Below are 19458 nucleotides of genomic sequence, written 5' to 3' on the forward strand. Positions count from 1 at the left end.
TTGATTTAGAAGACATAGTTGAAACGGTCGAGAGTGGAAGCGACCGTACGGAAGAGCCTCGAACGCCGCTACCATCTTTCCCAGCAGGCGAATGCACAGATATACCGACACCCGATGGTGCTGAAGGACCAGTCTTACCAGTGTCTGCAGAGAAAGTATCTTGTCCCGCGGAAGGAAAACCCTCTGACGGACCGTGTCGAGAATCATTCCCAGAAACAACAGCCGTTGTGCGGGGCATAAGTGAGACTTCGGGAAATTCAGGACCCACCCGTGTCGGATCAGAAAGTCCTGTGTCATCTGGATATTCTGAAGTAATCGTTCTGCTGTGTTTGCTTTTATTAGCAGATCGTCCAGATAGGGGACAATTGTCACACCCTGCTTCCGAAGTAGGGCCATCATGACCGCCATGATCTTTGTGAACACTCTGGGGGCAGAAGAGAGACCGAAAGGAAGGGCCTGGAACTGTAAATGAGTGTCCTGTATTGCGAACCGGAGAAAAGCCTGGTGAGGAGGCCAAATGGGAACATGTAAGTATGCGTCCTTGATGTCTAAGGATGCCAGAAACTCGTCCTTTTCCAACCCCGCAATAACAGACTGGAGAGACTCCATCTTGAACTTGAACACCTTCAAATACGGATTGAGGTCCTTCAAGTTCAGGATTGGTCTGACTGAGCCGTCCGGCTTCGGTACAAGAAACAGGCTTGAGTAATAGCCCCGTTTTCGATGATGCGAGGGAACCGGGATCACTACCCTTGCAGACAGAAGCTTCTGGACCGCGGTTTGTAAGGCAACTCCCCGGTTGTCGGAAACTGGCAAACCCGTGGTAAAGAACCGCTGGGGTGGTTGTTCCCGAAAAACGAGCTTGTAACCGCAAGTGATGAGATCCCGGACCCAAGCATCTGGGCAGGACTGTATCCAGACCTCCTTGAAATCCCACAAACGAGCTCCCACCCTGTGATCCCCCAGGTGGGAGGGAGGCCCGTCATGCGGTGGCAGTGCCAGAAGACTTAACGTCTGACTGGGTTGAGGCTGCGGAACCTCTACCCCTGCCACCGCCTCTACCTCTCTGGCCACGGAAGGTAGAAGCTCCACCCCTGGCCCGTCCTCGAAACCTGGAAGGGGCACGAAAGGATCGAAAAGAGGGACCCCTATATGGTCTGCGAGCGGCTGGAGCAGTAGAAGGAAGATAAGCCGACTTACCCCCCGTAGCCGTAGAGATCCAGGCATCCAGATCTTTACCAAACAGAAACTCACCCGTAAAGGGTAACGCCTCTGCCGCCCTTTTGGATTCCGTATCCGCCTGCCAATTTCGGAGCCATAACGTTCTGCGGGCCGCAATTGTTAAAGCAGAAATTCTAGCTCCGAGAACACCTATGTCCTTGGACGCTTCGCAAAGATAAAGGGCTGATTCACGGATGTGCTCCGCCAGGTCTATCAATTGATCCGCCGGTAATTCGTCACGAATTCCAGAGGACAATTGTTCCGCCCAAGCTTCGATCGCCTTGTTGACCCAACAACCTACCTGTGCCGGGCGCTGCAAAACCCCTGCCGCAGAGTAAATATTCTTTAAGGTAGACTCCAACTTCCTATCTGGCGCCTCCTTAAGTGAAGTTGCCCCCGGAACAGGCAGGACCGTCTTTTTGGACAGATGAGACACCGAAGGATCCACGATCGGAGAGTTCTCATAGCGCGTTCTGCTATCTGCGGGAAAAGGATAGGAAGACAACATTTTTCTTGATACCTGAAATCTTGCGTCTGGATGCTTCCAGGCTGTCGTTATGAGCGCATCCAGCTCCTCCGAAACTGGAAAAGTCACCGGCAGGTATTGGTCTGTGCCAAACCTTGAAGGGCGTAAGGTGTCTTCCGTCTCCTCCACCTGTAACACTGAGCGAATAGCAGTAATAAGAGCCTCTATACCCTGTGCTACTGGTTCAGAGTCCCCATATACCTGATCGTCAGTATCCTGGATATCCACTTCCTGTATATCCTGCACATCTAACTCCGCCTCATCTAATTGAGGCATATCATCGTCAAAGTCCTGTAACACCGAGGCTAGCAATCTCTTTTTTGCAGCCTGTTGGGGGGGACTAAAGGACGGGGCTTGGGAAGGTATTACAGCCCTGGAAAGTCCTTCCACTGACTTTGCCAATGAGACTGCCCATGCAGGTTCTGGCACCGGTACCGGGACAAGCTGTCGGAACTGGGCCGCCTCTCTATCTTTCCGAGAGGCTTTAAGTTCCCCCGTCAGCAGGGACATCACCTCTGTGAGTTGTGTCGTCCATGTCGGGGCGCTCTGGGGTTCCGAGGAGGTCTGGGCTGATTGTTGTGATTCCTCACTTAAAACCTGACCCTGCTTTTGAGCTGCCTTGGAGCCTTTAGTGGCCATGGCAGCACCTAAACTTGATACCCTTCCCCCACAGGAAACAGCTATAGGCAGAATGGGAGGGAGGGGAGGGAAGCAGGGAAGAACGTAGCCACAGCAGCCTATCTGTCCTGCACGATACTGTGTGCAGTGACAGGCTGCAATAAACAAAACCTGTACCTTGCAGTGCCCCCGAGTGCCCCCCCTTCCCCACTGTAACTCTCTTGCCGTGACGCGTGGCCTCCGTCCCGCGCTGCTGAAGAACGGGTCCCCGGCGCGCTGTTACTTCCGGGCGCGCAGAGCGGGATTAAGCCCCGCCCCCCTCCTTGACGGCGCCAAATTTAAAACTGCAATGCGCGCCTATGTCGGATCCCTGTAGCGGCTCTGTGAGCCGCGCTGCCAGGGATCCGAGCAGCGAGGAGAGCGGGCGGCTTGAATAAAAATAATAATAATAATCCGAGGGGGGGGGGGGGGGGGGTTTGGGGGGGTGGTGGGTTGTCAGGGTGCTAAGAAACATCTTATCATGGGGCTGGGAACCCAGTGTATGCTATACGGAGCACCATACCATTAGGCTATGGGAGAAGCACTTCTGTAGTCACTGACAGTCTAGTTATAGCTAGAGAAGGAGTACTAACCCTCTAGTCTATAGAAGGGCTCTCAGCAAAAAAAACCCTTGTCACCCCTTCAACCCATGCCTGGGTGGAGGGTATGCACACACTCACCTTTCAGGGGTGGCCCCGACACACTCCGCACGCAGCGGTGTCCGAATGGAGTGGCCGCGACACGCGCCGCACGCAGCGGTGTCCGACCATTTTTTATACTCACCGCTGCCTTGCTGCCGGAATCTTCTGCTGGATGGAGTGGCCGCGACACGCGCCGCACGCAGCGGTGTCCGCCAACTCAGGAGAGCTCAGTGTCTCCCTCAGCCAGGGCCCATCCCTAGCCGCACGCAGCTGCGATGGGACCCCGCCGGCAGCTCCCACGGTGCAGACTGGCAGTGGCAGAGCTGCCAGTCTGTGTGTGTATGTGAGAAAAAATAAAATAATAAAGAAAAAATAAAAATTTCTTCAGCTAAACCCAAGTGAACCAGCTCCCTTGGGCACTAAACTAAGACTAAGACTGGCTTGGAGGGGAGATAGTAGGGGAGGAGCTAGCCACAGGGTTAGAATTTTGTTTAAAGTGCCAGCTCCCAATTACTGCCTACTATTCCCCATTGTAACTACGCTCCAGTGGCCCCTAGTGGATGAAGGAGAAAGGTCATTCAAAGATGTATGAACGTTTCAATATTTCAATGGGACTTGATTGATACAGCGAGGACCATACCTCATATATCATCAGCTTGAGTCTGACATTCAGATATTCGAATATGGGGAAGATTCATATGTGTATAGAATCTAACTGGTTCACAAGCATAAGGAACCTCATCGGTCAGCAGCTTGAACCTGACACTCAGAGACTCAGGAGTGAAGGCAATTCAAATGGGTATAATGTCTAACCAATTTAGAACACGTGGTAGACCCTCCAGTAGTGCAGTGCTGACAGCCAAGTCTCTGTATTATACAGCTGACCGATGAGGTTCCTTATGCTTGTGAACCAGTTAGATTCTATACACATATGAATCTTCCCCATATTCGAATATCTGAATGTCAGACTCAAGCTGATGATATATGAGGTATGGTCCTCGCTGTATCAATCAAGTCCCATTGAAATATTGAAACGTTGTTCATACATCTTTGAATGACCTTTTATGTGCTGACAATATGTTCTGAAATGAAGAGATTTTACCCCTGATGAAGTCTTGGAACAAGACAAAACGCGTTGGGTTATTTATCTATCTATTATCTGATGTTACCTCCGAATCTACAATAAGGAGAAGGAGGAAATCATAGTGATATATCTAGCTTTTGCCTCATCACTACAAACTGATTGTTCAAATTATGCAATAAATGTAAATGTATCAACTCTGTATACTTATGAACATTTGTGTCGGGTTTATATGTTGTTTTAATAAATTTTTATGTTAGTATTTGTTATCTGATGTAATTTATCCGGAGAGTACTGTAAGGGTCCGTTTTTAGGTAGGGCGTTGATATAACTCCCTTGGCGCCATCTCCTCTATTTCGTTTCATATATATATATATAAGGGAACAGTAGTAGCCGGCACTCGTCGAGACTGAAATAATCACTTGACACAGCAGCTGCTTAAGTCTTCTTGACTTAAGCAGCTGCTGTGTCAAGTGATTATTTCAGTCTCGACGAGTGCCGGCTACTACTGTTCCCTTATTTTGGCTATCTGCAAGCAGGGCACCGGAGCAAGCTGTTGCTATATACAGAAGAGGAGTGCCGAATATCTCTTTAGCTATATATATATATATATATATACATACATAGCATTACTATACATACATATACTGCTGCACGCCATCTATATGTATATACATACATACATCATACACTGCATTACTATCCGTACATATACTGGATTACTACAATCCATACATACACTGCACACCATATCTCCACCATCTGTGGCACCCCCACACCTGTGTCCCAGATTCCCAGTAAGCCGCATACCTATCTACTGCCTATCACGTCTTTCACATCCTATCACATACAAGTGGACTATTCAATTGCCAGAGCCTATTCTAAAGTTATCACGGAATCCGGGTACCGCGCACAGTTATTTCAAATGCTTTGTGGTATAGCATCTATTGAGATGCGTACAGCCTTTAGAATTAGGTGGAGAATATTTTTACATAATTACAATCACTGATTACCGATGTTTTTCATAACCAAAATATTATTAACAAAAATGTTATCTCTCAGTCTAACTATTAGCTCTATTTGTTATCCAATTCAACTCATATTATTGTTATCATGCTGGATAGGGGTAAATGTACATGGATGGACATACATTATCATCATGTTTTTAATATTCACAATTGCAACTCTATATATCTTATGATGTAGGGCTACGGCAGTCACGGGAGACTCTATAGTGTCCTTCTGCTGTTATATATAGGGGAGAGGTCACTTCTATTGCACTCACCCCAAATAGGGCACCAGGTACCCCCAAGGTGACTGGCCTGGGGCTTCTTCAGCTCTATGGTGGGGGCTAAAGCCTAGTGCTGGTAGTGACATTTCATCTGTAGGGAAGAGGGGAGGGCATCCGTCCTCCCAATGGTGCGCTCACCAATGATAGGCCGGTAACACAGCTGCTGGGGGCGCTATGGGCGCTGATACCAGTTCTGATACTTCTCCCCTTCTGACACATCCTGGTGCCCAACACTCATCCCTATATACCTGTATCTCTAACAATATACTATATATCCATATATACCTGTATCTCTATCTATATATATCCCTATATACCTGTATCTCTACCAATATACTATATATCCATTATACCTGTATCTCTATCTATATTGTATATTCCTATATACTTGTATATATACTGTATATGTCTCTATATTTGTACATCTCCTTCCCTGTATAGCTTTCTCACTCCCTGTATATATCTATACCTAACTACTGTAATATATATACACACACATAATTGCCTTCCTACTCCTCCCTCCCTCCCTGCAGCCGCAGCCCCTGTATGGGGAGACACGCAGCAGCTGGGGGCAGCGGGCAGGCTGCAGGGGGGGAGCAGTCACCGCACATCAGCTACATGCTTCCATCTCACCCGCTATTCCTGCACATACACCCCATCACCCGCTGCTCCCTCCTCCCTGTAACCCAGCCTCGTCTCTATGGTTACTCCCCCACGTGACCCGCACTTCCTGCATGCAGAGCGTCGCTCCTGCCGCCACTCCCCTCACGTGACCCGCACTTCCTGTATGCCAAGCCTCGCTCCCAGCTGCGCGCCCTCTGACCTCTGTCACTCTCCTCCCCCTGGTGATTGCTGCCAGTGACCGGGCTCCTCTGCTACAGTAAGTTCTGTCCTTCTTCTGCCTGTCCCCTGTCTGCCTGCTACTGAGAGAGGGGGGGACTGGTACTGGGAGAGGGAGGGGACTGTTCCTGGGAGAGGGCGGGCTAGTACTGGAAAAGGGGGGGCTGATACTGGGAGAGAGGGTGTGGACTGGTACTAGGAGAGGGGGATACTGTTACTGGGAAAGGGGTATGACTGGTACTGGGAGGGGGGGGGGATTGTTACTGGGAGGTGATTGGTGCTGGGAAGGTAGAATGACTGGTACTGGGAGGGGGGGGGGATTGTTACTGGGAGGTGATTGGTGCTGGGAAGGTAGAATGACTGGTACTGGGAGTGATGTGTGAATGATACAGGGAGGGGGGAGGAAGGACAGGGGCAGAGTACAACAACGTGCTGAAGATAATGGGAGTCGCGGGTGGGCAAAGTTTCAGTATGTGATCCTGCAGCGGGTGTAGGGGCGAGCAGACAGAGGGGTGTATATATAATAGATGATCATCTCCAGCATGTAGCTGTACAATGATAAATAACTCCTGTCCCCATATATAGAAGGTGTAACGTCTCCTCCCGGATCCCGGCAGCCCCCATAGTTATCTGTGTGGTCTGTGCAGTATTCCTGGGATTCTGGAGACCAGAATTATCTCTCAGTTTCTGTAATACAATGTAATGTGGAGATCAGCCTCCGGATTGCTCATATATAGCAGGTTACAGGTGGAACAAATGATACCACATATATGTCTTGTCAGTGTGCGATTGTCTCATCGTTGTATTACCAGGATCACATGCCAGTCGGTAAATGTCCACTGGGCTCTATGCACTCACACCTACAGTCTGATTTGCTGACTGTAGTAATGCTGGCTGTATGTGGGGGATCATGTGCAGAGAGCCGGACATAGACCAGCAGCGGAACCCGGCAATAACCGGTAAGCCGCTCCACCTCTGGTCTGGTAGGAGTAAAACAATGCAACAATGTGTGACGGTCACTGAGCAGTGTTGTGCAGCTGGATCAGGGATATATCTGAGATACGCTGACCAGGGCTCTGTGGCTCGGGGGAAATAGGAGGATGTAATGGTCACTCAGTGTACTCTGTGGTACTTATACTAATAATTATATTTATTCCTAGACTACTGTGCAGTGAGGACCGAGAGCCTGTTTTACTGGGGATCACAGGAGAGTAACCTGTTCTGTATAAATCACTGATTCACTGAGGATGGACATGGACAGCGGTACTGTGACTGAGAGGATAATACATCTCACCCTGGAGATTATCTACCTACTGACTGGGGAGGTGAGGAGATCTGGGAGTATCACACTGACATCACTTATATCTATAGTAATAATACAGGGACATGACTGGGGAGGTGAGGAGATCTTGGAGCGTCACAGTGACATCACTTATATCTATAGTAATAATACAGGGACATGACTGGGGAGGTGAGGGTATCTGGGAGTGTCACAGTGACATCACTTATATCTATAGTAATAATACAAGGACATGACTGGGGAGGTGAGGGGATCTGGGAGTGTCACAGTGACATCACTTATATTTATAGTAATACAGGGACATGACTGGGGAGGTGAGGGGATCTGGGAGTGTCACAGTGACATCACTTATATCTATAGTAATAATACAGGGACATGACTGGGGAGGTGAGGGGATCTGTTAGTGTCACATTGACATCACTTATATCTATAGTAATAATACAGGAACATGGCTGGGGAGGTGAGGGGATCTGTGAGTGTCACAGTGACATCACTTATATCTATAGTAATAATACAGGGACATGACTGGGGAGGTGAGGGGATCTGCGAGTGTCACAGTGACATCACTTATATCTATAGCAATACAGGGACATGACTGGGGAGGTGAGGGGATTTACGAGTGTCACAGTGACATCACTTATATCTATAGCAATACAGGGACATGACTGGGGAGGTGAGGGGATCTGCGAGTGTCACAGTGACAGCACTTATATCTATAGTAATAATACAGGGACATGACTGGGGAGGTGAGGGGATCTGTGAGCGTCACAGTGACATCCCTTATATCTATAGTAATAATACAGGGACATGACTGGGGAGTTGAGGGGGTCTGGAAGCATTACAATCTATAGTAATAATATAGGGACATGACTGGGGAGGTGAGGGATCTGGAAGGCTCCTCTCCTTGTGACTCTGGTCTCTAGGATGCACCCAGTCAGACATATTCCAGAAATATTCCATAGAAGTTTGTATATCAGGCGTGTTCATTTGGATGAACAGCTGTAACCAGGCAGCAGGGAGCCGTTCTCAGATATAGTATCAGTGCCTCAGTCCTTACTGGATTCTGTTACAGTATGTTGTTGTTGTTTTTGTCTACCATTGAAATGAGGAAGGCAGAGTGATACAGTCTCCATACTCTTGTATATTTGAAATGTTTACAGAGAATAGTGGTTGTGTTTGTATAAAAGATCCTTGTGTATTAATTCACAATGAACTCCTACAAAACAAGTTCTATATAGATAATTTAGCTACAGTATGTGTTGATGTCTCTGCCCAATACACAGGGTTACAAAGTAGTGAAGAAGACATCCGGTGAGTGTGAGACACCCAGCAGCCGTCCCCGTGTGTCAGGTGGACTGAGCAGGACCCAGAGCCCAATCCCGGTGGTTCCACCTCACTCACTGACACGTGAGAGGCACAATGACCAGAAGATCCTGGAACTCGCCAACAAGATCATTCAGCTGCTGACTGGAGAGGTGACTGCTGGGAATGGGACATTATACAGTAACACCAGGGGACGTGTCTGGGTGATGACTGGAGAGGTGACTGCTGGGAATGGGACATTATACAGTAACACCAGGGGGTGTGTCTGGGTGATGACTGGAGAGGTGACTGCTGGGAATGGGACATTATACAGTAACACCAGGGGACGTGTCTGGGTGATGACTGGAGAGGTGACTGCTGGGAATGGGGCATTATACAGTAACATCAGGGGATGTGTCTGGGTGATGACTGGAGAGGTGACTGCTGGGAATGGGACATTATACAGTAACACCAGGGGACGTGTCTGGGTGATGACTGGAGAGGTGACTGCTGGGAATGGGACATTATACAGTAACACCAGGGGACGTGTCTGGGTGATGACTGGAGAGGTGACTGCTGGGAATGGGACATTATACAGTAACACCAGGGGATGTGTCTGGGTGATGACTGGAGAGGTGACTGCTGGGAATGGGACATTATACAGTAACACCAGGGGATGTGTCTGGGTGATGACTGGAGAGGTGACTGCTGGGAATGGGACATTATACAGTAACACCAGGGGATGTGTCTGGGTGATGACTGGAGAGGTGACTGCTGGGAATGGGGCATTATACAGTAACACCAGGGGATGTGTCTGGGTGATGACTGGAGAGGTGACTGCTGGGAATGGGACATTATACAGTAACACCAGGGGATGTGTCTGGGTGATGACTGGAGAGGTGACTGCTGGGAATGGGACATTATACAGTAACACCAGGGGACGTGTCTGGGTGATGACTGGAGAGGTGACTGCTGGGAATGGGGCATTATACAGTAACACCAGGGGGCGTGTCTGGGTGATGACTGGAGAGGTGACTGCTGGGAATGGGGCATTATACAGTAACACCAGGGGATGTGTCTGGGTGATGACTGGAGAGGTGACTGCTGGGAATGGGACATTATACAGTAACACCAGGGGATGTGTCCGGGTGATGACTGGAGAGGTGACTGCTGGGAATGGGACATTATACAGTAACACCAGGGGATGTGTCTGGGTGATGACTGGAGAGGTGACTGCTGGGAATGGGACATTATACAGTAACACCAGGGGATGTGTCTGGGTGATGACTGGAGAGGTGACTGCTGGGAATGGGGCATTATACAGTAACACCGGGAGACGTGTCTGGGTGATGACTGGAGAGGTGACTGCTGGGAATGGGATGTTATACAGTAACACCAGGGGGTGTGTCTGGGTGATGACTGGAGAGGTGACTGCTGGGAATGGGGCATTATACAGTAATACCAGGGGATGTGTCTGGGTGATGACTGGAGAGGTGACTGCTGGGAATGGGGCATTATACAGTAATACCAGGGGATGTGTCTGGGTGATGACTGGAGAGGTGACTGCTGGGAATGGGACATTATACAGTAACACCAGGGGATGTGTCTGGGTGATGACTGGAGAGGTGACTGCTGGGAATGGGGCATTATACAGTAACACCGGGAGACGTGTCTGGGTGATGACTGGAGAGGTGACTGCTGGGAATGGGATGTTATACAGTAACACCAGGGGGTGTGTCTGGGTGATGACTGGAGAGGTGACTGCTGGGAATGGGGCATTATACAGTAATACCAGGGGATGTGTCTGGGTGATGACTGGAGAGGTGACTGCTGGGAATGGGGCATTATACAGTAACACCAGGGGACGTGTCTGGGTGATGACTGGAGAGGTGACTGCTGGGAATGGGACATTATACAGTAACACCAGGGGATGTGTCTGGGTGATGACTGGAGAGGTGACTGCTGGGAATGGGACATTATACAGTAACACCAGGGGATGTGTCTGGGTGATGACTGGAGAGGTGACTGCTGGGAATGGGACATTATACAGTAACACCAGGGGATGTGTCTGGGTGATGACTGGAGAGGTGACTGCTGGGAATGGGACATTATACAGTAACACCAGGGGATGTGTCTGAGTGATGACTGGAGAGGTGACTGCTGGGAATGGGGCATTATACAGTAACACCAGGGGATGTGTCTGGGTGATGACTGGAGAGGTGACTGCTGGGAATGGGACATTATACAGTAACACCAGGGGATGTGTCCGGGTGATGACTGGAGAGGTGACTGCTGGGAATGGGACATTATACAGTAACACCAGGGGATGTGTCTGGGTGATGACTGGAGAGGTGACTGCTGGGAATGGGACATTATACAGTAACACCAGGGGATGTGTCTGGGTGATGACTGGAGAGGTGACTGCTGGGAATGGGGCATTATACAGTAACACCGGGAGACGTGTCTGGGTGATGACTGGAGAGGTGACTGCTGGGAATGGGATGTTATACAGTAACACCAGGGGGTGTGTCTGGGTGATGACTGGAGAGGTGACTGCTGGGAATGGGGCATTATACAGTAATACCAGGGGATGTGTCTGGGTGATGACTGGAGAGGTGACTGCTGGGAATGGGGCATTATACAGTAATACCAGGGGATGTGTCTGGGTGATGACTGGAGAGGTGACTGCTGGGAATGGGGCATTATACAGTAACACCGGGAGACGTGTCTGGGTGATGACTGGAGAGGTGACTGCTGGGAATGGGATGTTATACAGTAACACCAGGGGGTGTGTCTGGGTGATGACTGGAGAGGTGACTGCTGGGAATGGGGCATTATACAGTAATACCAGGGGATGTGTCTGGGTGATGACTGGAGAGGTGACTGCTGGGAATGGGGCATTATACAGTAATACCAGGGGATGTGTCTGGGTGATGACTGGAGAGGTGACTGCTGGGAATGGGACATTATACAGTAACACCAGGGGATGTGTCTGGGTGATGACTGGAGAGGTGACTGCTGGGAATGGGACATTATACAGTAACACCAGGGGATGTGTCTGGGTGATGACTGGAGAGGTGACTGCTGGGAATGGGACATTATACAGTAACACCAGGGGATGTGTCTGGATGATGACTGGAGAGGTGACTGCTGGGAATGGGACATTATACAGTAACACCAGGGGATGTGTCTAGGTGATGACTGGAGAGGTGACTGCTGGGAATGGGACATTATACAGTAACACCAGGGGACGTGTCTGGGTGATGACTGGAGAGGTGACTGCTGGGAATGGGACATTATACAGTAACACCAGGGGACGTGTCTGGGTGATGACTGGAGAGGTGACTGCTGGGAATGGGACATTATACAGTAACACCAGGGGATGTGTCTGGGTGATGACTGGAGAGGTGACTGCTGGGAATGGGACATTATACAGTAACACCAGGGGATGTGTCTGGGTGATGACTGGAGAGGTGACTGCTGGGAATGGGACATTATACAGTAACACCAGGGGATGTGTCTGGGTGATGACTGGAGAGGTGACTGCTGGGAATGGGACATTATACAGTAACACCAGGGGATGTGTCTGGATGATGACTGGAGAGGTGACTGCTGGGAATGGGACATTATACAGTAACACCAGGGGATGTGTCTAGGTGATGACTGGAGAGGTGACTGCTGGGAATGGGACATTATACAGTAACACCAGGGGACGTGTCTGGGTGATGACTGGATTGGTGACTTCTGGGAATGGGACATTATACAGTAACACCAGGGGATGTGTCTGGGTGATGACTGGAGAGGTGACTGCTGGGAATGGGGCATTATACAATAACACCAGGGGATGTGTCTGGGTGATGACTGGAGAGGTGACTGCAGGGAATGGGACATTATACAGTAACACCAGGGGATGTGTCTGGGTGATGACTGGAGAGGTGACTGTTGGGAATGGGGCATTATACAGTAACACCAGGGGATGTGTCTGGGTGATGACTGGAGAGGTGACTGCTGGGAATGGGACATTATACAGTAACACCAGGGGATGTGTCTAGGTGATGACTGGAGAGGTGACTGCTGGGAATGGGACATTATACAGTAACACCAGGGGACGTGTCTGGGTGATGACTGGATTGGTGACTTCTGGGAATGGGACATTATACAGTAACACCAGGGGATGTGTCTGGGTGATGACTGGAGAGGTGACTGCTGGGAATGGGGCATTATACAATAACACCAGGGGATGTGTCTGGGTGATGACTGGAGAGGTGACTGCAGGGAATGGGACATTATACAGTAACACCAGGGGATGTGTGTGGGTGATGACTGGAGAGGTGACTGCTGGGAATGGGACATTATACAGTAACACCAGGGGATGTGTCTAGGTGATGACTGGAGAGATGACTGCTGGGAATGGGACATTATACGGTAACACCAGGGGACGTGTCCGGGTGATGACTGCAGAGTTGACTGCTGGGAAAGAGACATTATACAGTACACCAGGGGATGTGTCTGGGTGATGACTGGAGAGGTGACTGCTGGTAATGGGGCATTATACAGTAACACCAGGGATGTGTCTGGGTGAGGACAGGAGAGGTGACTGCTGGGAATGGGGCATTATACAGTAACACAAGGGGATGTGTCTGGGTGAGGACAGGAGAGGGGACTGCTGGGAATGGGACATTATACAGTAACACCAGGGGACGTGTCTGGGTGATAACTGGAGAGGGGACTGCTGGGAAATGGACATTATACAGTAACACCAGGGGATGTGTCTAGGTCAGTGGTTCCCAAACTTTTTTGAATCACGGCACCCTAGAATATCAGAATTTTTTTCACGGCTCCCCTAGGCCAATAATTTCTTATTGAGAAATTTAGAAAGAAATATTAAATTAAGTAGATTGTGTTTATATTTCATCTTTAGGCTCAATTTTGTGGTGAGGGACAGGATTTGCTTCTGTTTGTCCACATATTATATGACTGACAGCCACCAGCACTAGTTTTGCCTATTATATTGACCATAAATAATTTGAATTGGTCCTGGACCACCAACCCAGGGCACCCCTGCAAGTGTCCCGAGGCACCCCAGGGAGCCACGGCACACAGTTTGGGAACCACTGGTCTAGGTGATGACTAGAGAGGTGACTGCTGGGAATGGGACATTATACAGTAACACCAGGGGACGTGTCTGGGTGATGACTGGAGAGGTGACTGCTGGGAATGGGACATTATACAGTAACACCAGGGGACGTGTCTGGGTGATGACTAGAGAGGTGACTGCTGGGAATGGGACATTATACAGTAACACCAGGGGACGTGTCTGGGTGATGACTGGAGAGGTGACTGCTGGGAATGGGACATTATACAGTAACACCAGGGGACGTGTCTGGGTGATGACTAGAGAGGTGACTGCTGGGAATGGGACATTATACAGTAACACCAGGGGACGTGTCTGGGTGATGACTGGAGAGGTGACTGCTGGGAATGGGACATTATACAGTAACACCAGGGGACGTGTCTGGGTGATGACTGGAGAGGTGACTGCTGGGAATGGGACATTATACAGTAACACCATGGGATGTGTCTGGGTGATGACTGGAGAGGTGACTGCCAGGAATGGGGCATTATACGGTAACACCAGGGGATGTGTCTGGGTGATGACTGGAGAGGTGACTGATGGGAATGGGGCATTATACAGTAACACCAGGGGATGTGTCTGGGTGATGACTGGAGAGGTGACTGCTGGGAATGGGGCATTATACAGTAACACCAGGGGACGTGTCTGGGTGATGACTGGAGAGGTGACTGCTGGGAATGGGGCTTTATACAGTAACACAAGGGGATGTGTCTGGGTGAGGACAGGAGAGGTGACTGCTGGGAATGGGACATTATACTGTAACACCAGGGGATGTGTCTGGGTGATGACTGGAGAGGTGACTGCTGGGAAATGGACATTATACAGTAACACCAGGGGATGTGTCTGGGTGATGACTGGAGAGGTGACTGCTGGGAAATGGACATTATACAGTAACACCAGGGGATATGTCTGGGTGATGACTGGAGAGGTGACTGCTGGGAATGGGGCTTTATACAGTAACACAAGGGGATGTGTCTGGGTGAGGACAGGAGAGGTGACTGCTGGGAATGGGACATTATACTGTAACACCAGGGGATGTGTCTGGGTGATGACTGGAGAGGTGACTGCTGGGAATGGGACATTATACTGTAACACCAGGGGATGTGTCTGGGTGATGACTGGAGAGGTGACTGCTGGGAAATGGACATTATACAGTAACACCAGGGGATGTGTCTAGGTCAGTGGTTCCCAAACTTTTTTGAATCACGGCACCCTAGAATATCAGAATTTTTTTCACGGCTCCCCTAGGCCAATAATTTCTTATTGAGAAATTTAGAAAGAAATATTAAATTAAGTAGATTGTGTTTATATGTCATCCTTAGGCTCAATTTTGTGGTGAGGGACAGGATTTGCTTCTGTTTGTCCACATATTATATGACTGACAGCCACCAGCACTAGTTTTGCCTATTATATTGACCATAAATAATTTGAATTGGTCCTGGACCACCAACCCAGGGCACCCCTGCAAGTGTCCCGAGGCACCCCAGGGAGCCACGGCACACAGTTTGGGAACCACTGGTCTAGGTGATGACTAGAGAGGTGACTGCTGGGAATGGGACATTATACAGTAACACCAGGGGACGTGTCTGGGTGATGACTGGAGAGGTGACTGCTGGGAATGGGACATTATACAGTAACACCAGGGGACGTGTCTGGGTGATGACTAGAGAGGTGACTGCTGGGAATGGGACATTATACAGTAACACCAGGGGACGTGTCTGGGTGATGACTGGAGAGGTGACTGCTGGGAATAGGACATTATACAGTAACACCAGGGGACGTGTCTGGGTGATGACTGGAGAGGTGACTGCTGGGAATGGGACATTATACAGTAACACCAGGGGACGTGTCTGGGTGATGACTGGAGAGGTGACTGCTGGGAATGGGACATTATACAGTAACACCAGGGGATGTGTCTGGGTGATGACTGGAGAGGTGACTGCTGGGAATGGGACATTATACAGTAACACCAGGGGATGTGTCTGGGTGATGACTGGAGAGGTGACTGCTGTGAATGGGACATTATACAGTAACACCAGGGGATGTGTCTGGGTGATGACTGGAGAGGTGACTGCTGGGAATGGGACATTATACAGTAACACCAGGGGATGTGTCTGGATGATGACTGGAGAGGTGACTGCTGGGAATGGGACATTATACAGTAACACCAGGGGATGTGTCTAAGTGATGACTGGAGAGGTGACTGCTGGGAATGGGACATTATACAGTAACACCTGGGGACGTGTCTGGGTGATGACTGGATTGGTGACTTCTGGGAATGGGACATTATACAGTAACACCAGAGGATGTGTCTGGGTGATGACTGGAGAGGTGACTGCTGGGAATGGGGCATTATACAATAACACCAGGGGATGTGTCTGGGTGATGACTGGAGAGGTGACTGCAGGGAATGGGACATTATACAGTAACACCAGGGGATGTGTCTGGGTGATGACTGGAGAGGTGACTGTTGGGAATGGGGCATTATACAGTAACACCAGGGGATGTGTCTGGGTGATGACTGGAGAGGTGACTGCTGGGAATGGGGCATTATACAGTAACACCGGGAGACGTGTCTGGGTGATGACTGGAGAGGTGACTGCTGGGAATGGGATGTTATACAGTAACACCAGGGGGTGCGTCTGGGTGATGACTGGAGAGGTGACTGCTGGGAATGGGGCATTATACAGTAATACCAGGGGATGTGTCTGGGTGATGACTGGAGAGGTGACTGCTGGGAATGGGGCATTATACAGTAATACCAGGGGATGTGTCTGGGTGATGACTGGAGAGGTGACTGCTGGGAATGGGACATTATACAGTAACACCAGGGGATGTGTCTGGGTGATGACTGGAGAGGTGACTGCTGGGAATGGGGCATTATACAGTAACACCGGGAGACGTGTCTGGGTGATGACTGGAGAGGTGACTGCTGGGAATGGGATGTTATACAGTAACACCAGGGGGTGTGTCTGGGTGATGACTGGAGAGGTGACTGCTGGGAATGGGGCATTATACAGTAATACCAGGGGATGTGTCTGGGTGATGACTGGAGAGGTGACTGCTGGGAATGGGGCATTATACAGTAACACCAGGGGACGTGTCTGGGTGATGACTGGAGAGGTGACTGCTGGGAATGGGACATTATACAGTAACACCAGGGGATGTGTCTGGGTGATAACTGGAGAGGTGACTGCTGGGAATGGGACATTATACAGTAACACCAGGGGATGTGTCTGGGTGATGACTGGAGAGGTGACTGCTGGGAATGGGACATTATACAGTAACACCAGGGGATGTGTCTGAGTGATGACTGGAGAGGTGACTGCTGGGAATGGGGCATTATACAGTAACACCAGGGGATGTGTCTGGGTGATGACTGGAGAGGTGACTGCTGGGAATGGGACATTATACAGTAACACCAGGGGATGTGTCCGGGTGATGACTGGAGAGGTGACTGCTGGGAATGGGACATTATACAGTAACACCAGGGGATGTGTCTGGGTGATGACTGGAGAGGTGACTGCTGGGAATGGGACATTATACAGTAACACCAGGGGATGTGTCTGGGTGATGACTGGAGAGGTGACTGCTGGGAATTGGGCATTATACAGTAACACCGGGAGACGTGTCTGGGTGATGACTGGAGAGGTGACTGCTGGGAATGGGATGTTATACAGTAACACCAGGGGGTGTGTCTGGGTGATGACTGGAGAGGTGACTGCTGGGAATGGGGCATTATACAGTAATACCAGGGGATGTGTCTGGGTGATGACTGGAGAGGTGACTGCTGGGAATGGGGCATTATACAGTAATACCAGGGGATGTGTCTGGGTGATGACTGGAGAGGTGACTGCTGGGAATGGGGCATTATACAGTAACACCGGGAGACGTGTCTGGGTGATGACTGGAGAGGTGACTGCTGGGAATGGGATGTTATACAGTAACACCAGGGGGTGTGTCTGGGTGATGACTGGAGAGGTGACTGCTGGGAATGGGGCATTATACAGTAATACCAGGGGATGTGTCTGGGTGATGACTGGAGAGGTGACTGCTGGGAATGGGGCATTATACAGTAATACCAGGGGATGTGTCTGGGTGATGACTGGAGAGGTGACTGCTGGGAATGGGACATTATACAGTAACACCAGGGGATGTGTCTGGGTGATGACTGGAGAGGTGACTGCTGGGAATGGGACATTATACAGTAACACCAGGGGATGTGTCTGGGTGATGACTGGAGAGGTGACTGCTGGGAATGGGACATTATACAGTAACACCAGGGGATGTGTCTGGATGATGACTGGAGAGGTGACTGCTGGGAATGGGACATTATACAGTAACACCAGGGGATGTGTCTAGGTGATGACTGGAGAGGTGACTGCTGGGAATGGGACATTATACAGTAACACCAGGGGACGTGTCTGGGTGATGACTGGAGAGGTGACTGCTGGGAATGGGACATTATACAGTAACACCAGGGGACGTGTCTGGGTGATGACTGGAGAGGTGACTGCTGGGAATGGGACATTATACAGTAACACCAGGGGACGTGTCTGGGTGATGACTGGAGAGGTGACTGCTGGGAATGGGACATTATACAGTAACACCAGGGGATGTGTCTGGGTGATGACTGGAGAGGTGACTGCTGGGAATGGGACATTATACAGTAACACCAGGGGATGTGTCTGGGTGATGACTGGAGAGGTGACTGCTGGGAATGGGACATTATACAGTAACACCAGGGGATGTGTCTGGGTGATGACTGGAGAGGTGACTGCTGGGAATGGGACATTATACAGTAACACCAGGGGATGTGTCTGGATGATGACTGGAGAGGTGACTGCTGGGAATGGGACATTATACAGTAACACCAGGGGATGTGTCTAGGTGATGACTGGAGAGGTGACTGCTGGGAATGGGACATTATACAGTAACACCAGGGGACGTGTCTGGGTGATGACTGGATTGGTGACTTCTGGGAATGGGACATTATACAGTAACACCAGGGGATGTGTCTGGGTGATGACTGGAGAGGTGACTGCTGGGAATGGGGCATTATACAATAACACCAGGGGATGTGTCTGGGTGATGACTGGAGAGGTGACTGCAGGGAATGGGACATTATACAGTAACACCAGGGGATGTGTCTGGGTGATGACTGGAGAGGTGACTGTTGGGAATGGGGCATTATACAGTAACACCAGGGGATGTGTCTGGGTGATGACTGGAGAGGTGACTGCTGGGAATGGGACATTATACAGTAACACCAGGGGATGTGTCTAGGTGATGACTGGAGAGGTGACTGCTGGGAATGGGACATTATACAGTAACACCAGGGGACGTGTCTGGGTGATGACTGGATTGGTGACTTCTGGGAATGGGACATTATACAGTAACACCAGGGGATGTGTCTGGGTGATGACTGGAGAGGTGACTGCTGGGAATGGGGCATTATACAATAA

General features: G+C 50.0%; 1 protein-coding gene across 1 annotated transcript in view; it reads left to right on the top strand.

Annotated features, from left to right (window-relative positions):
* The first annotated feature begins 6186 nt into the window (after window positions 1-6186).
* LOC135057116 (uncharacterized) overlaps window positions 6187-19458 on the top strand; it is a 176804-nt gene continuing 163532 nt past the window's right edge. The window contains 3 exon segments of the mRNA XM_063963015.1: window positions 6187-6297; window positions 7418-7582; window positions 8841-9032. Of these exon segments, the coding sequence (XP_063819085.1) occupies window positions 7505-7582; window positions 8841-9032 (270 nt within the window). The 5' untranslated portion in view covers window positions 6187-6297; window positions 7418-7504.

This window comes from Pseudophryne corroboree, chromosome 3, assembly GCF_028390025.1.
Source record: "Pseudophryne corroboree isolate aPseCor3 chromosome 3, aPseCor3.hap2, whole genome shotgun sequence".
Taxonomy (NCBI): domain Eukaryota; kingdom Metazoa; phylum Chordata; class Amphibia; order Anura; family Myobatrachidae; genus Pseudophryne; species Pseudophryne corroboree.